This window comes from Melopsittacus undulatus, chromosome 3 (genome assembly GCF_012275295.1).
Source record: "Melopsittacus undulatus isolate bMelUnd1 chromosome 3, bMelUnd1.mat.Z, whole genome shotgun sequence".
Lineage (NCBI taxonomy): Eukaryota > Metazoa > Chordata > Aves > Psittaciformes > Psittaculidae > Melopsittacus > Melopsittacus undulatus.
Genome location: NC_047529.1, coordinates 98670973 through 98696947, shown reverse-complemented (window position 1 = coordinate 98696947; position 25975 = coordinate 98670973). Strand labels below are relative to the sequence as shown.

The 25975-nt window shown below is 44.8% G+C and overlaps 2 protein-coding genes across 2 annotated transcripts; one reads left to right on the top strand and one right to left on the bottom strand.

Annotated features, from left to right (window-relative positions):
• The first annotated feature begins 11623 nt into the window (after positions 1–11623).
• LOC101872175 (epoxide hydrolase 1-like) lies at positions 11624–21972 on the top strand. Its single transcript, XM_005145339.3, has 10 exons — positions 11624–11674; positions 13011–13034; positions 13950–14163; positions 14850–15030; positions 15702–15932; positions 16305–16434; positions 17351–17565; positions 20284–20392; positions 20716–20841; positions 21672–21972. Exons 1-10 carry the CDS (start codon positions 11628–11630, stop codon positions 21871–21873), a joined length of 1479 nt encoding a protein of 492 aa, XP_005145396.1. The 5' UTR covers positions 11624–11627; the 3' UTR covers positions 21874–21972.
• Positions 21973–22025: 53 nt separating this feature from the next.
• Positions 22026–25538, bottom strand: MAD2L1BP (MAD2L1 binding protein). Its single transcript, XM_005145366.3, has 2 exons — positions 25142–25538; positions 22026–24162 (listed from the first exon to the last, which is right to left on the bottom strand). The coding sequence occupies exons 1-2, from the start codon at positions 25418–25420 to the stop codon at positions 23632–23634; spliced, it is 810 nt and encodes a 269-aa protein (XP_005145423.3). The 5' UTR covers positions 25421–25538; the 3' UTR covers positions 22026–23631.
• Between the last annotated feature and the right edge of the window lie 437 nt (positions 25539–25975).

Genomic DNA, 25975 nt, shown 5'->3' with positions numbered 1-25975 from the left:
GCTTATGGGCAAGGACCCTACAAAGCCAGAAAGGAGCTGCCAGGAAAAACATAACAGTCTCCTAGTGGTGACTTCCCCTCCAGCTATGGGGACCTCTGCCATGTCTTCTGTACAGAACAGCTTGTATCTCCCTCTTCATATCACTGCACAGATCAGGCACTTGAACTCATTGCCAGATACCTTTTGTATGATGCTTTGCAACAATGGAACCTAAGGGTATGAGATAGTAGAAACCAACACAGAGCAATAAGCACTTCCAGTACTGGTTTCCCTATTTAGCCTTCTCAACCTTGGTTCAGAGATACCCAGTTTGGGAACCTGCAAAGGATGCTGGTAAAGAACAGATAGGGCTTTAGGTTGCCAGAAAAAGACATGTTTTTGTGCCTTCTGTTAGAAAATCACTTTGCCTCTTTTTTTTTCCTAACAGTTTCTTCTAAGCTTGCAGGATAGGGGCCTGTCTTACAGGCTTACATGCTGTGGGTCCCAGCTGCCATGCCATGGAGGCATGAAGGGATCTGAGCCACAAAGCTGCCCACACCAACTGTCCAGAAGACGTTTGGAAGAAATTTGTCCTCTTTCCTGGAACCAGTGGTTCTCAAAACAAATGAACTCTAGCTTGGTTTGCTTGTGCTTAAACAGAGATCCAGGCTTGAATCAGTATTAGAATCAAAACAAAAGCTGTTTGCTCTTTGGTTATTAATCTTTAACAGGAAGCTGAAAACAGTGGACTGTGGGGATAATGTTCTAGCAAAGACGGTGCATTAGTCTGCCTCCAGGGTCTGAGATAGACTGGTGTATGTGAACGTTGACTCCTTGATTCCAGTGCGGGGGGGGGAGATACTGCTGCAGGCTGTAGAAAAGGGATTTGATTAGTCATATTTGCAAATAAGTCCTCTGAGAAGAGACAAATGATTTGGCCATCTTTTATTTTTCTCTAAAGACCTGTCTTCATTGGTAAAGTTCAGCCCTATAATGGGACTGTTGGAAAAATTAGGATTTTTTTTCTTAAAGAGGGAATCTGGGAAGAGAAGGAGGGGTTGCTCCTTTTTATTGCTTTCTCTTTGGAGTCAGTCTGGTTGTTTGAGTTTGGTTTGCTTCCCAGATTTTCAGGCTCCTTCACGCTTAGGGCATGCCTGCCACAGCATCAGTGTTTAATTGCAGCATAGCAACTGTATATAAACTCTAACAAGGATAAAGTAACAGCAAGATGGACTTCCAGGAAGGCCAGTTAAATCTAGTCAGTGGCTTGAGCAAGCTTGTTAGACCATGCTGTTGAGGCTCCACTGTTGACATCCCAACTACTTGGAGCTAGATGAGTCTGCTGCTGCAGCATTCCCTTCTCCAAATGCATTTTAAATAAGTAACATCTTGCAGATATTTCTGCCATGTCCTGGTGTAACAGAGCACTCCACACATTGGAAAGGTCCAGAATCACTCTTTCTCCAGCTCTCTTCAGTGGCCCCAGATCACCCTGAGGCTTTTGGCTCTGCACTTTTTAAGAAAACGAATCCCAAACCTTGAAGGGAGCTCTGTGCAAAGAGCTGATTTTCATGCTGCCATATTCCAAGGGCTGATGTGGCCCCATCAGTGACTAAAGGAGGAATATGGAAGGACAGAAAGAGAAGAATGGAAGAGCTTGACAATGGGAAGTTTAAGTAAAATTGGTAAATTTGGGTTCCAGGTTGATGATTGACAGCTGGAAGAGGGAAAAGTGGGGAGAGAAATGGTTCTCAGCTATATCAGCATCCCTCAGACCTCACCAGCAAGGGATACTAAGAGGGGAATGGAGCAAGAGAGCAGGTGATGGAGAGGGTGGAAGTGCAGACTGGGGTTAGACAAGCAGACAGGAGATGCCACCTTTGTATTGTCCTGGCTCGTAGCTCTTGCTTTATTGACTGCTGACTCAGGCAGGCTGGCAGCTTCTACCAAATGATGGGCTGTGCCTCTGTCTTAACACTGTTTTCTTCTGTTGTACCTACAAGGGCATTCAGAGCCCCCTCCATGAACACTGTGTAAGATCTTCCATTCCTGAACAGAGGACAGAAGCCAACCTACCCCTGAGTGCTACAGCTTTAGCTCTGCAGCTTAGCTCTGCCTTCAGGACTGGTACAGCATGATCCTGCCAACTATGTACGTTCCCAGGTTGCTAAATCCACTCTTTGAAGAGGCTCAGCAACACCAGGGCTTGCAGTGCCACAGCACTGCTAGCTTGCTCAGTGTATTCAGCTCACCCTGTCCTACTCTCCCCTTGGAAGACTCCTTACACCTCTCTCCTGCCTTGTCAGGCAGATGGGAGGGCTGCCTGCCCCTGAGGAGGGACAAGGCTGGACCACTTCCATCATGGCCATCCTGTGGGCTGTTAGAGGTGCTGAATTGTACCCACACTGCACAGTTTCAGTCCCCTTTGGTCCTCTGGCACACTCCTCCCAGTCCACAGCTCACTACTGGTTCATCAGCACAGTGAACACCTCACTACCCACTGCCATGAGGCTCTGCCAAAGTTGTGCTACAGTAGACAGATCCATGCAGTGAGGAAGCCAAACCTGGACTGCAAGGCAGGCAGTACTTCTGTTTCACCTCTCTAGACCTGTCTGCATACATATATGTGAAGGTAGCAGTTCACATCAATACTATAAATTCAGCACTGCCTTTCACCCCTTATTCTAGGCACCAGCTCGGTGTTTGTACAGAGCAGAATGTTTCCACCCCGCTCCCCACCAGAAAAATAATTCTTCAGAATCAAGGCAAATGGTGGTTTGTCCCATGGGCTGCCTCCAACCACTGTCATGTCTGACCAAGGGCCCAAACACCTGCTTCTTGCAAAAGCCATGGGAAGGTGGAGAAGTAGCCCTGGCCTAAAATCAGTGCTGTTCTAAAGCACCCCCAATAATACGTCATAAGCTGGCAAAGAAGAAAGATCCTTCTTGGGACCATATGTATCTGCCACACATGGATGTGGGAGAATAGTTTTGATTTCCTGGAAATTTTGACACTTTGGAGAAATGACTACTCTTTTTCAAAGAATTTCTTACTTTGTGGTATCCCTATCTTCATGTCCCCAAAACACTGGTGTGCTTTAGCCACTGGTCATCTCCTGACTTCCAGGTAGACTATGAGCTGCTCTTCTTGACCAAGTCCCTGTTCGTGGCCCATACTATGCTTACCCTAACAGAGCCTTGATCTTTCATTAGAGAATCAGAATATGAACACCTCCAATTCACAGCCCAGTGTCTCACAGGCAGGAAAAAAAAAAACAAGAAGAAGACCAGGCACATTTTCCTTGCCTCATTTCCACCAATTACTCATACTTCTTTATTATGCTGAATAATTTTTCTTCACTCTTCGAATATTTGGAGGCCAGGATCCTGCTCCTAATCACTCACTCCTTAGGCAAACTAGACTTTGCTTTTGTAATGTTCTTCTGCATAGTAGCTCCAGCCTCCTAACCATTTTTGTTGCTGTTCTTTGAGCTGTTTCTCGTTTGTCACCATTTTCCTGGTAATGGGATTTCTGGAAGCAAGCGGTATATTGCAGGCACAGAAGCCCTGCACGTCCCATTGCGTGTGTGATGTTGCCCTCAGGTGGCCACTCCAGAGAAAAGATGAGCTTTGAAAAATCCACTCCAGTGTTTCCCGGATGGATTTGTAACTTTCTGTGGAAAAGATAACTCTGTGCTGTCTTACATGATGCTTTTGCATCAGAAGCCAGGATTATACTGGCTTTTTATGGCTGGCCATCTTCAGCTCTAGCTCTCAGTGTTTAAAGTTTATTTCCCCATGTGAGCACTGCTGTGCTTAAAAAGCATCAGGAAGATTCTCAATTTTAGTGAGCTACACAAAGCTGAATGAGAATCCTAAGACAAAAGGCCAATGAACTGACAGACTTTCACCATCACCAACTTTATTAATACTAATTTTCACACTTCAGCTACTTGTCTTGGCCACATTTTTCAGCAATTCTTTTTGTCTCAAAATTATATTCATAATAAAATTAGATTTTTCTTTATTACATAAGGTGTTGTGTAACTCCTAGATTGTAATCCATATAAAGCCATAGAAGGTGCTCAAAATGTGACAGACCTTATTAAAGGTCAGATCAGAAATTCATTGTGTTTGTCTCTTCCCTAATTCAGATCTTCACAAAGCTAAACCATCCTGCTCACTCATTCCCTTCTCCCACCGCAACCTCCATTATCTCAGTGACTATGGTGCCCTCTTTTTCCCTGCCTTTTCTATCCCTCTCTGTCCCTTTGTTACAGAATGACCATACCTAACACTGGAGATACTCAGCTGATATATTTAGGAATCATTATGATATATACATTCCTGACCTATTTAATACACGACATCTTATTTTGGTTTTGCTTTGCTCTGCACTGAGGTTCCTCTCTCAACACTGCGCCATCCACAGAGGTGCCCAGAGCTTTTCCCTGACATCAGCTCTAATTCAGAATTTTTCATTTATGTATTAGGTAATTTGAAATATTTTTCCAGCTTCCATTAACTTATATTGGAATAGAGAGAGCTCCACCTGCCATCACTTCATTCCACTTACCTAACTTTTGATTCGTTCCTGCTCCCACTGAATGCAAATGCCAAAACATGCATTGGGTTTAAAAGGAACAGCCTTTACTGTTTTCCCAGTCATTCTATATCTTACATAGATCTGGCCACCTCGCTGAACATTTCATCTTCGGAGAGTTGTGCAAAAGCAAGCTTTGGTCTCACTAATGGCACTGCAGATTTTGCCATTGAAACCAAAGGAGCTTGACTGGATCATTCTTGGCTACTGTACATCTCAGTGCTGATCGTGGGGGATGCTTTACAACTCATATCAGTGCAACACTGATAAGAAATCGTGCTTTCTCCTGTGTTTTCTTGCACAACTTTATCTCCTTGCTTCCCGTAGAACCAATGCTTGTACAATCACCTCGTGTGTCCTCCCAGTAAGCTTTTGATCTGTTTGCTGATTTCACAACTTCAGAAAGCAGAAATAGTTCTGAAAGGTGTTTCTACACATTTTGTGAAAACTGCTTTGGGAAGTTCTGGGGGAATTTTATAAACATACCTAGAGAAAACACAGTCTTAGGACAATGCAGTGAAAAAGCATTTTTGCTTGCAAAATACAAATTATTTGCATTTGCAAATAGTAGCTGTGTTTTGCAAATACATGTAGGAAATGAGGCTTCATTAGTCCCACTGCTGGTGGAACTGCTTACTAATCTTTGGCAAGGAATCGTCCTGCATGCTGCTCTTGCCAAGATTTCTTAATAGCCACTTGCAAAGGGGTTTATCCTCATACCTTGGGGAAAGACCAGTCAGTTACATATGCTGGGATTTTGCTTAGACAAATCTTTCCAAGAATGCTGAAAAGCTGGAGGAGAGCAAAAATTACAGACTTGCTGATAGAGTGTTGTTTACCATATTGAAACCCATATCTTGAAATGGAATACCTACTTATTTTCCCAGCTGTATTTGTGGGTCCCCAAGTAAGGTTCAAGGTCCATAGTGCGATTTTCTTTATGTGAGATGTCTGCAGTGCTGTTATACTCCAACATCTCTGGTTTTCCAGACTAGCTGTTTTTAATGAAAAATGAAAATCGCATCCTTATGTTAGAAGTTCAGCTTGTTTTTCTTAATGGCTCTGGACCTTGAAGAGTTTCTTTTGATTACTGTTACTGCCATTGCTGTTGTACAGTGAAGGCATAACAACTAATAATGAACAGTAGGAAAAACCATTGAGAGAACAAGTAATTATTCAGAAAGGAATATTTCCAAATAGTAGTGCGGTTCCCAAAAAGGGAGGAAATAACACACAGGATCAGAGCAGAAAATTTTCCAAAATCTCCAGTAAACTGAGCACATCATGAGACCTACTTCTCAAAAAGCACATCTCTTGCACGTGTCTTCAGGCCTGCAAAGGGGAGCTCAGCTGCTCCAGCAGCCCCCACCCACCCCCCATGGGATCTCTGTGGGTGTTTAAAGCTCAGCTAATGTCTGCAAAATCAGTGCTTAGATCTGGGCTTCTTTCCCCCCTGAAGCCCCTCTCTGTTAGGGCTAGCTTTGAGAAGCTGGCTATCTGGCCCTCTCCTGCAGTGCACATACCCCTTGCAGCCACTGAGCACTGATGCCCACCAAAAGCAAGACCAAGAGTTTGCCAAGATAAGGATGGGAAAAAGGAACTTGGGATCTGGCCTGTGACAGTAGTTACTTATAACAGTTAATAGTTCCAAATAATCCGATTGTAGGATTCTCAAAAGCAGTCATTGTTATTGAGAAGGATGGAGATCATTGTCATTTCTTTTTGCCCCAGCCAAATATGATAATTGCCTTTTTAGATTTTTGTGTTGTTAAACTAAATAGATCATGAGTATAGGCTCCCTACACATACTGATTTGTTTTATTTTTACTGCAGACCTTTGTTGAAGATAAGGCCTTTGTTTCTGCCACTAATGCTTCTGTCACTACAGTAATGATGAATCACCCAGGATGTTCTTTTCCATTAGACATTTATACTTATATTGTCCTACAGATCTTAAGAATATTCCCTTCTTCAAGTGCCTCTGGTCAGTTACATCCTTTTTTTTGGTTATTTTTTAATGATTCTTGCTTCTTTGCAAGATGATGATTTTACATGGCTTGGAGCAATGGTTGCAGGAGGTGATACACAACACACTCCTAAGGTTGTAAGACCACAAAAATGTTGTAACTGATCGAGATTTAAAGTTGTATCTGTACTGATTGTATAGAGTTTCCTTCTGTATAAGGAATTCCTCATGTCCAGGAATTTGGGCACCTGGGTTTCCTGAGCCAAGCCCTCAAGCCTCCACCGCACTCATCAAAACACCAGTAACATGTCCAAACCCAAGAAGGCTCTATCTCACATTACACGCCAGGATTAACACTCCTAGTGCACAGCATAGCAGGACCATGTCTCAGAGCACAGGAAGGACCTGTACACCCACCTTTCAGTGTGTGGCTGGGTGCACATGCAGGGACCATCAGGTTTTGTTCGTCCAGGCTCTGAGCACAAACTCCCAGCCCCTGCTGCCCACCTCCCATAACCAATATCCCCAAGATTATCCCCGGGGTATCAGTGACCTAAATACACTCTTTGGGACTTGAAAGTTGCTTTTGTTTTTAATGTTGCTGAGTCTGTAAAATGAGCACACATAACTAGCTGCCTGTTTCCAAACAACTGTTGTGTAACTTTGCTCCCCACCCCCAGAGATGTGGCCATTTAATGGGCTTGGTTTCACTGGGAAGTGCCTGGGGGAACCTCTTAACTCCCTAATTAGGAACAGAAGGGCTAGTCGTTGCTGGAGGTAGCAGCAAAACATTTGTGAGGTCTCCTGGCAATAAGAGAGGCAGAGACAGGGTGATTCCAGCTGGGAAAAAAACCACTTTTATTCAAGATACAGCACAGAGGGCTAAAGAGAAAGTGTTGGGGGGAAGGTACTTGCAGAAATTATGATGGGCTTTCAGGGTGAGAAAGAAGGGGGAGGAGGAAATGGGAGAGACTGTCCCTGATTCTCCCAAATTCTTCATCCCTCCTGCGATCTGAGTTTTATATAAGATACTGTGAAGCAGCAGAGAGGCCTGGTGGGTTGGCTGCTGGTGGAGGCAGGTGCAAGGTGTTGCTGTGATCTGCTCTCAGATATTTGAGCTGGCACTTGTTAATTAGATTCAGGAATTAACAGCTCGGAAGTGCTTAGGAGCTCAATGTTTTCTCAAGTGATGTGATCACTGAGGCTGAGCACAGAACCTGCCATTGAGGGCTGAAGTAGATTTTAGCACACAACAAATCTCCTGCTAACCAGCTGAATGTCCTGAGACCTCACTGGGAAGGTGAAAACTTTCACCTCATCCACTGCAGGTAGGGTGATGTGCTTGGGGCTATTCCTTATCCCCCAGGACACATCCATACATGGCGAGATCTCTGATTTTCCCTGTGTGATCCCAGTTCTGGGCAGTGCTTTTTTCATACAGTACCAAATGGGAAGAGTTGTGTGTGCATAAACAGTCCCAGCTTGGACCTGTTGGACCACGGGGCTGATTGTTCTTAAGAAGTCATGCAGGGAAATACAGCATTCAGTATCTTTGGCCTGTGGAAGCAAAGATCAAGAGAAGCAAAGGAAAGGACCATCCTTAAAATCTAAGGAAGAAGGTGAGGTTCAAGGACAGAGTGATATCATGGGGCAAGCAGGTTGCAGGAGCCTGGAGGACCACAGGGGAGATCTGAAACTTCTGAATCTTACCTTTCTCTACATCACCAGCCAGCAGTTCACTAGTAGTAGTCACTGACCAGATGACAAGGAGAGAGATTGACCTTGCTATAAGTCAGGAGGCTATATTCATTAAGATCTCCTGTTACTGAGCACCATTTCCTCTCTAGTAATACTCGTGAGTGAACCTGATTTTGTGCATGCAAAAGGAAAATTACTCAGCAAAGCCTTCATGCTGTAAGATGAAGGATCGTGCATTACAGCCAGGGTCATAAATCCCAGCAAAGACCTTGGAATGGTACTGAAAGTCGGAATATTCATTTCCAAGTTGCCACAGCATCTCAAGCTATGAAAGAGCTATGTTCAAAGCCTTTGTGCTCCACTCTTGTCCCTGTTCATTAGCTCATTTCATAGCCAAAAATAACCAGCTTTCCTTCCCGTGTTTCAGGTTTCAGTATTAGTAATACTTAGGAGGTCTGGATTATGATTAAATGCAACTGGCAATGAGAAAAACAAGAGACCGAAAGAGAAAAAAGACTCAAGGGGGAAAGAGGCGGCATTAACTGTACTGCGAGCTCCTCTTTCCCACTAGAGGGCACCCAGTATTCGCAGAACCGCTGCTTGGCCTTTGGGTGCTTCTTCCAGCCGCAGCAGGTCACGCTGTACCAACATCATAGAACGGGCCTGGGAGAGCCGACAGGTTATGTTGTGTTTGGCTCCTGCTGCTCGTATCCAGCTGCTAGACCAGCTGAAAAAGTACATTACAGTAACATATTCCTGTGCACATTTTCCATCATTACTGCAGGGGTCATCCTGCAGATCCGTGGCAAGAGGAAGAGAAAAATACAGGAAGAAAGCTTCCTGTTTGTATGTGATTTGTGGAATGGAAACACATGAAATCTCTTTATAAAATTATGAGAGTCATAAAGGGATTATGGGATTGCAAAAATTGGAAGTTTAGATGGAGGCTTTTTAAAATCGGGTTTGCTAAGACATCTGTCATTAGGGATAAAGGGTCCTGCTGAAGTGCATGGAGATGCTCTGAGACATTTTTGCAGGTTTTTTCCGGTGGAATTCTCCTTTCCATGGATGGAACATGCATCAGAATCTCGCAGGAGGAGACAGCCTTGTTGAACCCAGCAAGGAGTTTCTGTCTGGATTTGTGCATTTTGGCCACTAGAGGTTGTAAGAGAAAGGGGGGAAATCCAAGGGCAGGATTTCCTCTGGGAGCCTTTGATATCTGCCCACCAGCACTCACACAACACCCCTGCCCATACCCTGCATTTCAGTAGGCAGGCTCCTGGCATCTCAGCTGTTTTGGGTTTATCACTGGGGGATTGTCGACTTCTAGCCACGGGTATTAATGGACTTGGTGTGTTCCTTTAAAGCAAAAGCAATGCTGATTCTCTAAAGTCTTTTGCATAGAGAGTAGCAACTTGCATCTTTGCAGCTTTAAATAGCTCTGGTGGCTCTGTCCTGGTTTGAGCAGTAGCAGTCATTTTTCTCCTTCTTGGTAGCTGGTGCACTGCTGTGTTTTGACTTTCGGGCTGAGAACGGTTGCTGACAGCAAGTATGTTTTGAGTTACTGCTCAAATGTTTGGTTTTGTCCAAGGCCTTTTCTGAGCTCATGCTCTGCAGGGGAAGGAGGGAGGCCGGGAGGAAGGAGAGACAGGACACCTGACCCAGGCTAGCCAAAGAGGTATTCCATACCATAGCACGTGATGCCCAGCAGGTAACTGGGAGAGACCCGGAAGGGCTGGAGCTATTGGGGGATGGAGGAGGTATCACTTGGTGCTCGGTTGGGCAGGGTGGGGTGAGTTATGGGTTGGTGGCTGGTGAGGTGTTGTATTCTCTTCACTTCTTATTTGCTGTATCATTATTGTTTGTAGTAGTAGTAGCAGTAATGATTTGTGTTATACCTTAGTTATTAAACTGTGCTTATCTCAACCCGTGGGGGCTACATTCTTTGGATTCTCCTTCCTAACTCTCCAGGAGTCGGGGGAGTAAGGGGGGAGAGTGAGTGAACGAGCTGTGCAGACTTGGTTTAAACCACAACATGACTCTTTTCCCATATTCCTGCTGTAGATAATTCCACTTTTAGATGCTTAAACCAGACCTTCCTCCCCCAACCTTTATGCTTTTTACTAATGCTAAGTAGTAAACACATTAAATTTTGACCAAATCAAGGATTTACAAGGTTTCCTTCCTGATGGCTCTTTTTGATGACACAGTGTGTGCATATGAACTAACAGGGACCTCATCATCACAGAGCTTGCTGGTGATGGTACTTCCCTTTAAGCATGGAGATAGGAATTCTTTTCCTGACAGTAGAACGTAGCTATTCCTGGAGTGAAGCACAGCAAGGACATTGTACAGCAATTTACACCATCCAGTAAGATTTTACTGACCATGAGGAAGATGAAATCCAGTTCCCTGAGCTGAGCTAAAGCAAAGCATTGATTTCTGTGGAAAATAAAAAAACTTGTATTTTCCTTTTAGTCTTGACTGCTGCAAAGCACACGGAATAGAGCCACTTGATACACAGGCTGGAAGGGATACCTGGAGGTCAGCTCATCCTAGCTCCTGCTCAGATCAGGTTCAGGTAGGTCAGGTTGCTCCATGCCTTGTTCCTGTCAAATATTGAATGCTTCCAAGAATGAACATCCCACATCCTTTCTGGGCCCCTGCCCCAGTGTCTGAGTACCTCCATGGTGAGCTGATTTCTCCTCATATCTAACCAGAATTTCCTTGTTGCAATTTGCATCCATTGCTTTCTGCTTTTCAAGTGTTGCTCCTCCAAGACAAGTCTGGGTCCATTTTTCCTATGCTCTCTACTACATAACTGTAGACAGCAATAAGATCTCACCCTTTGCCTTCTCTCCTCCAGGCTGAACAAGCCCAGGTCTCTCTGTCTCTCTTCATTACCACATGCCCCAGCTGCCTGGCCACCCACCACCACCATGAGTGAGTTCATTCCAGTCTTTGCACTGGCAGTAAGGCCAGAACTGGACTTGGCATTCCAGATGTGGTCTCACAAGTGCTGAAGCAACCAAAGGATCACTTATTTCAGCCAGCTGGGTAACATGTTTGCTATATAGCTCTGTACACAGCTGTCCCTTGCTGCAAGGACACCTTGTTGACTCAGGTTCAGCAGGTGACTTCAGGCCAACCTCTGCAGAGTTGCTCTCATATGGCATCCAGCCTGCACTGGTGCACAGGGTTATTCCCTTCCCATGCAGGACTTTGCATTTTCCCCTGCTGCACTTGCTTTTTGGCTGCGCACTTGGGCAATAGGTGGCACTGAGTGATGACGTAGCTTGCAACTGCATTGTCCCAGAGCGTCACTGCTGAAAAGAAAGCCAGCAGAAGAGGCACCTGGATTCATTCACCTGGAGCAGCAGCCATGAAAGGAGGAGCAGACATGTGGAAGGACATCCTTCCCAACACCTGGTGAGGTCTCCTCAGCATGGGGAGGAGGGACTCCAAATGGGGCTCCCAAGGGATGGGGCAGGAGAAAGCCCCTGTGGGGTCACCAGGGTGGGAGCATGCAGCTGAGTTCTCCTGAGCATAAATGGGGAGGAGGTTTTGCTAGACTGAGCCTTGTTGTGCATCGCTCAGAGAGCTGCTTCAGGAGCACGCTTGTTTTGCTAGCAGTGCTGAGTTTGTGCTATTGCCACGATAACTGGTTTCATGCCTCTGACTCACTAAACTTCAGGATGTAAGTACAGGGGGATACTATTACTTGTTCCATAAGCTGCTTAGCCTTTAGGGAGCTGGAGGCTGACACTGTTTGCTTTTAGGAGCCCTATACTTCCTTGTCTGGGAGCGGCTTAAGGAGATACTGCCTTAAAACTCAAACACACATAGACTTTTACAGAGATTATTATCAAGTTGCCTTTTCAACTGCTGGGGTCTCCAGTAAAGGCATCAGGTTCTGCATCACAGGTAGCAGTGGGAAATGATACTAGGCAAAAAGAAACACTGAGTGGTCTTGGGGTTTCATGGAGTTTCATGTCCTTTTCTCTCTGTTTTGGTCTCAATGTATGGTAATTGTGACACCAAGAGCTCCCTAATCTCACTGCCTTCCGTAGGACACAATAACAAGACTTTCTCTTCTCACTTTTAATTTTGTTAGATTTTAGGTTGCACTTTTCTTGCAAGAGAATCTACCAGGCTGAAGGAGAATCAGGGAGGATGTTCTCTTTTGCTTGCAGGAAGATGAGACCTAAAAGCTTGGCATTCAGTTAGGAGTAGTTAGAAGCAGCAAAAGTACAGCAGCTCATTGAACTCTGAACAAGGAAAGGTCCTGCACGGCTCTCCTTGTGCCAGCTCTGTAGCACAATGAATACCACGTGGCTGGCAGCAGAGTAACCCTTGAGCTTGAAAGTGCCCTGCCGAGGCTGCGCACCTATCGCTGTACCTCAGTCAAAATAAGCTATTTTCTTGTCTGAAGTAACACAGCTGCTGGTAGGATGAAACACCACAAGGACACCTACAGTTGTTAAGTGTCTTTTATCTAAATTATGCCAAAGGAGGGAATATTATAGCAACAAATTATCTTGCTAAAACACAGCCCAGAAACACTGTCTCTGTGCAGCAGCAGTGCTCTGCCTGTCAGTCCCACCTGAAAAATAGGGAAAAGAATGGCAGATGTTGCTGGGTGGCTAAACTGTTGTGATTAAGTGGTGCTGGTAGGTGATATTCTCTCTACCACCCCCAAGGGCTGGTACCATCCAGACAACACTATCGGACTATAAGTGTCTTCTTTTTTTTTTTCCTTGTGCAGGGAGACCATCTCATCCCAGATCAGGTGAGTGAAATACCTACCCTGTGCTAAAGTCTCCACTTTCTATTAGCACCCTGGCAGGGGCACAGCATAATCCCTTCCATACCCTGTATGACAGCAACAGCAAAATCTTCATTCACAGTCCCCTTGCAGCCCCTGCAATATCCCCAGAAAAATCTACTGATCCCCAGGGGAAGCTGGACTGAGGCACAGGTCAGAGAGATAGGAAGGTGCACAGCCTTTGGATGGATTGCGCAAGCATGTGAACAGTTTTGAAATATGCTGTATGCCTGTTTAAGTCTGTTAAATCCCATCCTGGTGACTCACCTGTCCCACCTTAAGAAAATCTGAAACCTTGCTGTCCAGAACAGAAACAGACAAGCTGAGACTCTTACCTAGTGAAAGCTGTGGTGAGGACCAGTGTTGCCCTAAAAGAGGACTGAATCTGTAGGAGAGCTATGTACAAAGCACTGCTAAGAGGCACATGTCCACCACCTCCAGCTCTCTCCAGCAGCTGAAGACCCTTATGTCTGTTCTTGCTCCTCAGCCAGTGCTCCCTGTACAGTTTTTATTCCTGGAGGTGTCCAACTGCCGCTATCCCATTCACTCCAGTACCTGCTGAAAATAGATTGGCCCATATCCTGTTGACCCTTGTCCCCCAGGACATCTTGGCTCACGAGAAGAGGGACAAAGAAGCCTTGTGATCAGCAAGTCCTAATCAGCAAAGACTTGAGGTCATTAAGAAGTGTTAGTAGGTGTAACTCTGCCACAGATCTTGCATGTGATCTTCAAAAATTAGAAACCCCCAACCCCTGCTGACTCCATGGGACCTGTAGGCATTTGTTTCTGCTCAGACCCAACCGATGTGAACACAAGCCTCAGCATAATCCCTGTATCCTTGACACTTCTTTTGTTGACCACAATATTATACCTCCCCAGGTCTTTTGGATATTCTCAGAAGCATGCAGTCCTGATCCCTGCAGCTGCCCTGGGGGTTGGAGGGATGCTGATTTACTGGCTGAGGTCTAGACACAAGATCAAGACTATTGAAATGAGTGATGGATGGTGGGGCTCAGGCGAAAGACCTGTAAAAGGGAAAGAAGATGAAAGTATCCGTCCCTTCAGGATTGAAACATCTGACCAAGAAATTGAGGTACCAGTGGCTGGGATGTGAGAGAGGCAGAAAGCTGTAAGGTTGAGCCAGTTCATCACCCACCTTGCTTTGAGGAGATCCCTTTCGGGTTATAGCAGTGCACCAGCCAGTGTAGATACCTAGATGATGCTCTGGCTCACTGCCCTTTGTGAATGGGATTTGAGCTCAGATTCATCACAATAGCCCATAAAGACTTTGAGATCACTGACTACATGTGACGTGGGGCTTCTCCTGTGGAAAGGCCACACTGAACAGCAGACAGTGGGTCTGTGGTTGATGGACTGGGAGGGTGTCAGGACAGCAGTGATACTGGTGGGGCAGGACTGAGAGGCTTCCACAAAAGGAAGGACTAGTAGGGTGAAGAGGGGTGGAGGTTTCCCTGAGTCACAGCACCTCTGTCACAACATGCAAACATGTCCCTTCATGTTCCTATCTAGCCAACCAGCAGTTGGCAGCTCAGGCTGAGCTTCTTTTTCCCCCAGCCAGCTCCTAATATCAAAAGCCTAAAGCAAGTTAGCAGCAAGGCTAAGAGTAAGACCCAGTACTCCACTGCTTCAGGAGGGCTCATAGTGTCCCAGAGGGCAATACAAAAGCCAGTGGGGCCAGATGAGACCATCCATGCCTGCCTCAGTGTAGGGCATGCATGAGCCACTGGCCAGCCTCACAAGAAGGGCTCCCTTCTGCAGGACCTGCACCGGCGCCTGGATCAGGCCCGCTACACACCACATCTGGAAGGGGCCGCCTTCCACTATGGCTTCAACTCCAGCTACCTGCAGAAGGTGGTGGCCTACTGGAGGAACCAGTTTGACTGGCGCAAGCAAGTGGAAGTCCTGAACAAATATCCCCATTTCAAAACCACCATTGAAGGTGAGGGGTGTCCGTGGCTTGAGCAGGTCTTACTCTGAAAGACAGAAAGGGGTGATTTAAGAAGTTACAATATTTAAGACAACACTATGTATAAAAGCTTAGTGATATGAGTGAAATATCACTAGTGGTGGCTATATTATTAATAACCTCCTATAGATTAAGACCATCAGAGTGGCAATAAGATTATGTCTACTTCAAGATGGGCTTCATTCAGCCCTGAACCTGTGCTAAATAATGATCTTTTCTTCTGCTATGGACTTGAAGCCACCTTTGAAAATTGCAAAATTTACCCAGACTCCGAGGTTGAATATCCACTACCACCACACAGTTTATCCAAGTGAGGTTAGCCAGATCTGTAGGTTAAACTTCTATGCTATTCATGTAAGTGCAGCTCTACTTATATACTGTGAGACCAGCTCCTCAGGAGATGGATGTTCAAACTCTTGTGACTCCAATATCTGGGGCTGGGATCAATACCGCTGTTTGTATGTAAAAGATGAGATGTAGGTACAATACCAGCCATACCTTTCAGCTAGGCATCTTCCTGCCGTGGATTGTATAACTTCCAATACAAATGATAATAACAATTTTGCCACCCTCCATCTTCAGAGTCCAGAGCAGAAAATGTGTGGAACCACAGCTTTAATTTATCTGTCTTGGATGTGTGGCAGGGATCGAGATCCATTTTATACACGTCAAGCCCTCCTATGTCCCTCATGGTCGAGCTGTTCAACCTCTGCTAATGGTCCACGGCTGGCCCGGTTCCTTCTATGAGTTCTACAAGATCATCCCTCTGCTCACAGAGCCAGCCAGCCATGGCCTGAATGAGGGTGATGTGGTGTTTGAGGTCATCTGCCCATCCATCCCAGGCTATGGCTTCTCAGAGGCACCACACAAGCAGGGTAAGTGATGAAAAGGCTTTGTTGGAATCACAAGGGTTTTGGAATGACACCTGAGCCATCCCTGGGCACTGCAGTTTGTGAATGTAGATGCTTAGCTCTGCATTAAAACCCATGTGGCTGAGGATCTGGGGCTGACTGGATATTTGGAAGACATTGGTAGCTGGAAGCCAGGTCTGATTCTCACTTTCTCCACTTTCCACTGAATTTCTTATCATCTTGAGTTCACTTTATTGCCAAGGAGTGAGGCAGAGCAGCATAGCACTCTGTGCCTTCATACAGCAGCATACTCACATACTTCTGAAAGGCCACAATCTTTGGCCAGTGGATGAATACCATGACAAAAAGGTCTCCTCTGTTTTTCTCTGCCTACAGGGTTTGACAGTGTAGCAGCTGCTCGAATATTTCATAAGCTGATGAACAGACTGGGCTTCAAGGAATACTACCTACAGGGAGGAGACTGGGGATCTCGCATTACCACAAACATGGCTCAGATGCTGCCACAGTGAGTAGCAAAGGCTATCAGTGCAGAAAAGATGTCCCCAGTTCTCATCCTATCTTGTGTCTCCATCATCCTGGTCCTGCCTTCTTTTTGCCCTGCCTCTCATTCCCTTCTGCTCAGTTTCCTCCAGGGATGTCCCCACCCCTGTGTATTCAGTGGTATCCATATGCTTTGCATTGATATTGGCACAGTTTTCATGCTTTCTAAATTTCAGTGCTGTTTGGCTTCACTGTCACTAGCTAAAGGAGACAGATTCTCATTCCAAATCAGGAAGGAGATAAATTTAAAATCAGCACGGAGAAAAAGAAGGAGCTCAAGCTTTCCGCAGCTGAATGGTACCATGAAGTATAGAACTTTCCTATAGAAAATGCAGTTGAGACTAAAGAAGAAACACAATGCCTTCCTTACAAGATGGCATCAAAGCTCATTGTTTAGCATTTAATGAAAAGCAGGCACCACAGCCATGCTGAGGTCAGAGAACAGATGAAGTGGGAAAGCTCTTAAAGCAGTTAGATTGGAGACTGAGAAGCTCGTGTTCCCAATGGCAGCTGTGCTTCACAGCACCCAGAGCAGTGTGGCCATGTGTGATCTAATCAAGCTTTTCAGAAGATACCCAGTGCAGCCTTTTCCTGTAGCACAGAACAACATTAGATCACCAGCATGGATATACCACATCCAGAAACTGAGTACCTAAAGTTAAGATCATACCAGTGGCACAGCTGGATGGAGATGGCACCAGGTATACCATTTTTTAGCTCCCATAATTATATTTATTTTCCAATCATGATGAACCTGAAGGGCTTCATGTCTTTTACTCACTAAAGTATTTCTATCACAGCCCCAGTCAGAGTTGTTTTATAGAAAATCTGGAGACAGACAATCACTTGATTTAACCTTCTATTCATTAACTTAATTTCAGGTGTGTGAAAGGGCTTCATCTGAATATTGTCTTCATTGCTGTACGAGGTTTGAGAAAGATTATTTCTATCATGCTTGGGGCTTATGTACCATGGCTCATAGGCCTCACTCGGGAAGATGTTCATCGTATGTATCCTTTCATCCAGAAGAATGTATATGACATTCTGCGAGAATCTGGATACTTACACATCCAAGCCACCAAACCAGACACTGCAGGTAATGAAATTTCTATGCATCCCTCTGAACATTAAATAGTAACTGTTCATGGTATATAAAGACATAGCTGAACAAAGGCCAACTGTGTTTAAGAAGCAATGAGTTGTGGTGACTAAATATAAGACATGGGACAAGAACTGTGTAGAAGGAAGTTAAGGAGAACAGCTCAAAAAAAGATAGTACAAGTACCACTTTTCAAGGTCTTTTCAATGGCATGCCACGTCTCTTGGGAAAGAACTCTTTTGCAAAAAAAAAAAACCTTAAAATAATGCATGGGGTCCTGAAATTGAAGCTTCTAGAAATAAATGTGGGTGAAAACAATAAAAATATCATGAGCAAGCGCAGAAAGCCAGACACAGCCCTAATACCTGAGAAGTCAGAAGCCTGACACAGTGAGGCCAGTATATGAGGAGTCTGAAGAAAGAGATGGCCATCTCAGGAAAGTTAAATGAATGATTTGCATCAGTCCTCCCTAGGGAGGACTATGGGGTCTTCCTTTAACAAAATAAGCCTACATCAGAAGAGACAGTGGAGCTGTCTCAGACTCTTGCCAGATGTGGAGACCATAAAACGAATAGCACCTCATCATGGCAACTGACTGAAAACAGAAAGACGTCAAACTGAAAGTTTCATTAATGCCTAATCTGTTGCTGAGCTGATTGCAATACCAAAGAAATAAAAGGAGACAAACAAGACACCAGCTTTTTTTCTTGGGTTTTTGAAGAGCCAAAAGTGAAGGTAGACCCAGAAAAACAAAGACTAGTCTGTCTTGTCACTGATCAGGAAACCAGCAGAACTACTTTAAAAAGAATAGGCTTGCACCTGATAATATCACAAGGAAATTACGCTTCAAAAATCAGAGCTCTGTCAGAATCAAAGAGCAGGGGATTCAGTAACTGAACATATTTAATTTCCAAAAATGTTTTGTTGAGGTTCCTTCTTTAATTCTTTAATTTCTCAAAGAAATTAAACTGCCTTAAGAAAAGGATTAAGATCATGGATTAATAACTGGTCAGTGTAAGAATCCACCCATAGGAATAAATAAGCAAGTTCCAGGGGAGGGAGAGTAAATAAAAAACCCCTGTGCTGGCACCTGCCTATTTCAACATGATCCCAGTTTCTCTACAGTTAAGTTAACCATTAAGTGAAAATCTGACAGCTATCCAGGCTTTGGTTTACTCTAAAGATAACTGCAGAGAGTTGCAAAAACACTTAAGTGAGTGGTTGATTAAGCGGGCCAATAAAAACTGATGTCAATGAAGTCCAAAGCAATTTGAGTAAGGAAGAAAGTCACAATGGGCTCCAGTTTGGCTGCTACTGCCATATGAGAGAATCCATGAGTCATGGACAGGGCTTGGAAATGTCAGCCAGGTCAGAGTTCAAGAGAATCTTACAAACTCTTAAAGAAAGCAAAAAGAGACTAAGACAAACACTAAATCTACAATATTCAGAATCTGTTGCACCCCTATTCACCCTGTTTCATAAATGTATTTTAGAATCAGAAGAGTACAGGAAGGGGAGAAAAGGAAGGCTGGAGTGACCAAGCAGCTTCTGTACGAGCACTGTACACAGTCAAGGACTCTTCAGCCTGGAAAAAGAAGAGCAGGGACTTTGTAGCACACTAAAATTGTGAAATGTAGGAACTGAAGAGGGAGAAAAAATATCTATCTATCTCCTACTCAGTCTGAAGAAATACCTGTGTTGTCAGTTCAGTTTTCATTAGGCAGGTGTAAAGCAAAGCTTAAAGTATTTTAATTTACCATAAGTTGTAGTACCTAAGATGTGTACAGGGTGACTGACAAACTGCAAACAAGACCCGTATTTCTGAGCATCTAACCTGTGAATGTTGAATACAGTAGTTCAGAGGCAGCTTTCAGCCCAGAAAAAGCTCATCTCCAGATAGGTTACATGCTAGCTGGCACATTTCAGCCTGCCCTACCTCTTCTGGTCAAAGCATTTACATGGCTGTGGTCTGTAGCAAATCACTCCAGGCCTGCCAGCACAGGAAAACAGTTGTGTCAATGCACAAACGTACTTTGCGTTTGCTGTGTCCACTATTAAATCAAGACTGTGATGTGCATCATCTTCTACATAGTCACTCAGTGCTAAAATTCACTTGGAGCTGGCAATACCAAGTATATTGTAAACTGGAGCCTGGGGTACAATACAGGAATTTCCCAAGGCAAGCCTCCAGAACTGAAATAATCCCTGTCCCAGTTTTACAAGTAAGAACACAGATATAATATACTGTGTACATGCCATGTTTATAATATTTGCTAGGGTTTCCCCATAGCCAGAAACAGGTAACAGACACACAACACTCCACTGTTTAAGTTAGATAAAGTGATGAGCAGCATTCAGCGTGCTGGTTGTCCACCCTAAGTAGGATGCCGCTCTAAATAGTTTATCAAAAATGTCTTATAACCCCTTTACACCTGAATTTGTACCTCCTGCCACATATAACCAAGAAGTCAACAGGACTTTCTTAGCTCCTAGCTTTCTTTGTGTAGGAATTACCTAAGTTTGTAGTCAGTTACAGCTGGAATTCCATTGGTGTGAATTTCTCAAGGATAAAGTACTACCAGGGCTACTAAAATACAGATTTTCTACTGAATTCTCATAGAAAACTCTAAAGAACTCAATAAATCCCAATTTAACTTCCACTGAAGTATTGCAATGCCAGGCCACTGTAATAGCTCTCCCCTTCTCCTGAATTAGGTTGTGGACTGAATGACTCCCCTGTGGGGCTTGCTGCGTATATTTTGGAGAAATTCTCTACCTGGACAGATAAATCATTTCTGCAGAAAGATGATGGAGGCTTGGAAAGGTAAGAAAACAGATGCTCTTCCCTAACAACACTCATTAAAAGACTGAGTGATGAAAACTGATGAGGCCAGAGGTAAAAGACTGACCAATTAAAGCTGAATAATGGAAGATTACATGTGACAAGCAGTAGTTTAAACTTATAGCAGATTGCCTGCAGGCTACTGCTGGAGAACCAGGTAGTTTCGGTCTGGGTACACGGATGTCAATTTGCTGCTTGAATACGAGTGAAGAACAAGAGGAAACGAGGGCACTTCCGGGCAAAATCACAATACAGCATACTGAGAAAGTTTCCAATGAAATTTCTTCATCTTTCTCACTCAACAGCAAATACACTCTTGATGAGCTTTTGACCAATGTGATGATTTATTGGGTGACAGCTTCCATTGTGTCCTCCATGCGATTCTACAAGGAGAACATTACTAAGGACCCTGATCTAAATGCTATTTCCAGGTAACATGAAACCAAAACCACCAAGTTCTGCTTAGTTTTGATAAATATAGTTAAGGGTCACTTCTCTTTCAAATTATTATTCACATGGGATCTTGTGGCCAAGACAATGCAGACTTATCCCAGTATTTTCAGTCTTGCTTGTGATCAAAATCCAGGTCATATTCATCAAAAAAATGTAATATCTGTCTCAGTTCGGTAAAAAGCAGACAGAAAAACATGAGCGTTTCTAAAAGAGAAGGTCAATATGAATTAGGAAAGATGTGACTCACTGGAGAATAAACTTGGGGAACCAACTTGGAGAGCAGTATTTGAAACACAGCACCTACTGACAGCTGCTGGCTTTAAGATGAATATGAGAGGCTGAGTAGGAAAATGCTGTTGAGTAGAATCCTCCAAGTGATTGATCATTCAAACAAATGGAAGAGTCCTTTTCTCTGTAGACTGAACCAGTTTATCTTCCCCCTCAAGAGAGTAATTTCTTGCCATGGCACCATGAATTCCAAAGTAAGCATGAGCCAGCTGGTTCCTGACTTCCCAGAAGTGTGACATCTTGCCACATGTCACAAAACATATACAAAACAAGGTGAGTTAAAAAATCTAAAATATTTCAAGATTGAACTGGTGCACAGTTGGCTCTACTTTGCCCTTCTTTGGGTACAATACTTTTAAGTCAAGGAGATCCAAATGAAAGCCCAGCACAGTGCAAGACCACAAAACAGTTAATTGTGGTAAACTTCCCCAGCCAACTGTGGCAGTTACCAGAGTCAGAAGGGGTTTATAGAATTTCCCCACTAATTGCTCCAAAAATGCAGTTAACCAATGTCTTCTAGGGTTGGAGTGTATGTTCCCACAGGGATCGCAGCCTTTCCTCAGGAGATAACACATACACCACAAGTCTGGGCAAAGGAAGCCTACAAGAACATCGTCACTTACTCTTACATGCCACGTGGAGGACATTTTGCTGCCTTTGAGGAACCAAAGCTCCTGGCACAAGACATCATGAACTTTGTCAGAAAGGTGGAACACCTGTGAACCTGCAATTTCAATATGTACACAGAATGGAGGCAAGTTGGTTTGCCACCAGCAGAACATTCACTTTGCCAGATATTAAATAAATCCAATGCAATTGCACATAGAAGACAGCATTTTATTTGGATAATGATTATAGTACTAAATTTGTTAAACTCAAAACCTTAAGAAAAAAAAAATTCAAAGCATTTTGTCTTCTTTCATACCCAGCACATCCTTGCTGCATTCAGAGTTCAAGTATAACAGAATATGTAAACAGTTTAATGCAGTAATATTGCACTCATTTGGGGAAGAGAGTAGCAAGGAATGGAGTCCTTGCTCCTCAGAACCAAGTCTTCTCTTCAAGAGCTTATGCAGAACAAGCAGCTTCGGTGGAAGAGTTTTGATCTCCTGAGCACATATGCTCCTATGTTCATAGGAGCTCCATATGTGCTCCATAGGAGCACATATGCTCCTATGTTCAAGTTATGCTTCATTGAAAAGACTTGTGGTTATATATTCAAGTAGAAAGATGCACATAAGACTGCCTTCTTCATTCTGGCAGTTCTTCCCCTAGAGTAAGCTTTAGCAGTTACTCCACATTGTAAGCAGTTGTTAATGGATAGGCAGAGACAGCACCCCTAGTGGACTCCAAGCTCAAAATTACCAACTTGATTTCCTCCTAGTTTTATCATCTCATTCCATTCCAAAAGGACAAAGTTAAAAACTTGCATCAAGTGTGGAGCACATCAACTTTTACTCTCCTTTCAAAAGACTTTTACCACCTTATCGTGCAATATTTGCTACCAGGAAACTCCAAGTGACCTTGCTACCAGTATGATTGGGTTTCTCTTCAAATAGAATAGGGCTCTGTAACTAATAGGCTCATTACATTACAAATACATATTCACCTGACTGAAGATAACTACAGCAGATATCTAGTTCTGACACACTGTGCTCCAAGGTTTCTCTCTTTCCCTTTCTATCCCATTCTGCATTAGACACTAGGCCAGAAGAAAGGGCTTAAGCTCTCCTTCCAAGTAACAGTCTGACTTAGAACAGGAACAGCTATCTGTATATGTAGTGCTGAACTTGATCACACTCCCCTCACCTGTTCTTCACACTTCATAAACATACAGAGTCTAAGATGTCTGAAAGTAAAAGTCAGCAAGAAATTAACTGTTGTTTTAAGTCAGAATATTCTAGTATATTGAGGCAGGAGGTCCTAATTGCCTATTAGTTAGAGCAGAAACTGCTTATTTTTAACTGTCTCCCTGATAGTCAGGGCTGCTGGACTAAAGGTTGGTAAAAACAAAAAAAAAAAAAGGAAGATGTGCTTCTTTTCCTCCACAGGGCTGTTAAACCTATTTTCATCAGCAGTACAAGACACCACGAGGTACCTAGGCATCCTAACTTCTGTGAAGTCCCACTCTTTGGATTAAGAAATAAAACCTCAGGAGAAAGAAGACTGTATCCAGTATTTGCCAGTTCAACAAGTATGTGGCAGGAAAAATTCACTCCCAATCAACTAATTCATCTCCACAATTCAGGTCTCTAAAGAATCACTGTATCTGTGTGCAGCTGTGCCTTAAAGGGTATTTGCTTTCAACAATTCAGAAAATGAAGACAGATGAACACAGGGGAACTAAATGAAGGCAGCAGATGCTCTTAATAATAGATCCAGAAAGACAAGAATACACAGTTAAATTTGATAAAGTTATCATCTGTTTAAGCAGCACCAAAGGTTATTGAATATTCTATAAATGTTATACAGAGCACACATCATTCATGAAAGCCTTTGAGTGTCACTGGTGCTTGAAACCAGACATAGTCCTCCCAGTCAGAAGTCACATTCTGAGCAGGCAAGGCACTTATGTTGATGTCTCCATCACAGGACAAATTCACAGTTAGTTTCCTCCCTTGGGTTGGCACTTTATAGTTGAGCTTGGGCCGGAACCAATCGACACCACAATTGCGGTGTCCTTGAAGCATAACAACAGTGCCCATGGCAGGAAGAGCCTTAAGTTCACTGAAGACATCTGCAACAAACAGCGAGTGGAACAGCTTGCGAACGCAGGATGCAGTTTTCAGGCTCTCTTCAGCACTGCCTTCAAGGATGCCCTCCAAGTTGAGCTCGTAGAACTCCTTGGGCCTCATGACATTACCTCCAAGTAGAATAAGAACCCGAGGAACCAGTGTCAGTCTAAACATTACTTCCAAGTGCTGGAACACTCCCTCCAGCTCCATTAGCACCTGCTGGCACTTCTTGCTTGCAGGGTCCATGGGGGGTGGCTTCTTCATCCCATCTCCATCCTGGGGAAGAAGAAAAAAAATTAAAAAAAAAAAAAAAGAGAATTAGTGCATTTAATTATTAGGACACATTAGTCCTAATACACTCTTCAGAAAGTATAGCCCATCCCTGAAAGTCAAGGAAAGCTCAAAGATTTTATGCTCCTTTCAAAAGATATAGGCATCCACATACAGAATCAGACCAGAGGAATACAAAAGGACACTCTATAGCTACTCAGTTTGAATCTGACTCACGGTACTGATGAATTCCCACAAGAAAAAGAAGCCCCATCTTTTGAAGAACAATTATCACTAGTGTCCTGGTTTCAACTGGAATAGGGGTATTCCATACAACAGCACATCACATAAACTGGGGGAGTCACCCAGAAGGTGTGGATCACTGCCTGGGTAAGGCTGAGCATCAGCTGGCAGATGGTTAGCAATACAATTGCTCACCACTGCTGTTTATTGCTTGTTTTTCCTTTACCCTTTTAGCTTTATATTCTCTCAACTTGCCATTTCCCTTATTATTGGCAGCAATGCTATATTGCTCTTATCTCAACCCATGGGATTTATATTCTTTTGATTTTCCTTCCCACCCCAGCTGAGCAGGGGGAGAGTGAGCAAACAGCTGTGTGGTGCCAAGTTACAATCGGTGTTTAAACAACAACTCCAAATCGCCTTATTTTTGTTTCCTGAGGAGCTGTTAGAGTAACAAACAAAACAGTGACATGTTTTAAGCAGAAAGCAGGACAAAAAATAAACAGTAACTTGTTGAGACCTTCAGCCACCCAATCTACAGCTTTACTTTTTTTGTTTTAAAGTTATAGCAACATTTAAGGATACAGCTACAAAGAGCACTTTAGAAGCAGTTAAACCCCCCTGAAGGGGAGTTACCGAACCATAACGGTTACTTGACAGGCAGCACTCGAAGGCCGCGGGCATGGCTGCCCCCAGCGCAGGGCTCCTCCCGGCCACCCCCTTCTCCATCACGGCCCCTCACCTTAGCCGCCCGCCGCCAGAAGTAGGCGAGCTGCTCGTAGGGCAGCGGGAGCTGGTGCCGCTGGTACATGACGTGCTTAAGGAGCTCGCAGGCGAAGAGGCAGCAGCTCTCCCGGGTCACCGCGCCCGGGAACACGACGGACACCACGGGGCAGGCCACCATCAGCTCACTCCTCCGGGACATTACCCTGCCGCTGCGCTTCAGGCCCGGTGGTGCCTCAGGAAGAAGCGGTGAGGTCGCTGGAGAGACAAGAGCGGCCGCAGCGCCGCAGGACGCCATTTGCTGATCGGCAGACAGCTGCGATTTGAACGGCCGCTGCCGCGGTGCAGCATGGAAGTAGGGGAACGCCCGCCCACCACGGTTTCCGGCGGCGCATGCGCCGTGCCTGGTGGGGAGCAAACGGGTTCCGGCTGTAAGTGAGGGGGTGTGCATGCAGCTCAGCTCTGAGCGATCAGGCTTTCCTGGCCGGGGCTTGGTCAGCAGCGTGGGGAGCAGGCGAAGGGGCTGCTGCTGGGGTGCTCGGTGGGGCTTACGAGCGCCGCACTGAGGAGACACCGCAGTGGCTGCGGCAAACCGGGTGTCCCAGTCCGGCCGCGGGCACCGTGAGCTGCGGCTGCCACGTCGCAGGGCTGCTCAAGCGGCTCCGGTGAACTCGCGGACTGGGTTTCCCCCTGCCCAGAGCACGACTGGCGGGTGCGCGGCAGTGAGGGGGCAAAGCGCCGCCGGGGTCGGGGGTTCCTTCGCCCCTGCCAGGCACCCCGCTGGCTCTAATGCAGCGCAGAGGAGCTCCCTCCGCCCCGCGGCGGGCAGGGAGCATGCAGCGAGTGGGAGCTG

Coding starts and splice junctions, on each gene's coding strand:
- LOC101872175 (XM_005145339.3), top strand. CDS start 11,628: ATGAAAGGAGGAGCAGACATGTGGAAGGACATCCTTCCCAACACCTG. Junction 17,566..20,283: donor CACCAAACCAGACACTGCAG/GTAATGAAATTT, acceptor CTCCTGAATTAG/GTTGTGGACTGAATGACTCC. Junction 20,842..21,671: donor GATCTAAATGCTATTTCCAG/GTAACATGAAAC, acceptor AATGTCTTCTAG/GGTTGGAGTGTATGTTCCCA.
- MAD2L1BP (XM_005145366.3), bottom strand. CDS start 25,420: ATGGCGTCCTGCGGCGCTGCGGCCGCTCTTGTCTCTCCAGCGACCTCA. Junction 24,163..25,141: donor TCTGGCGGCGGGCGGCTAAG/GTGAGGGGCCGT, acceptor CTTCTTCCCCAG/GATGGAGATGGGATGAAGAA.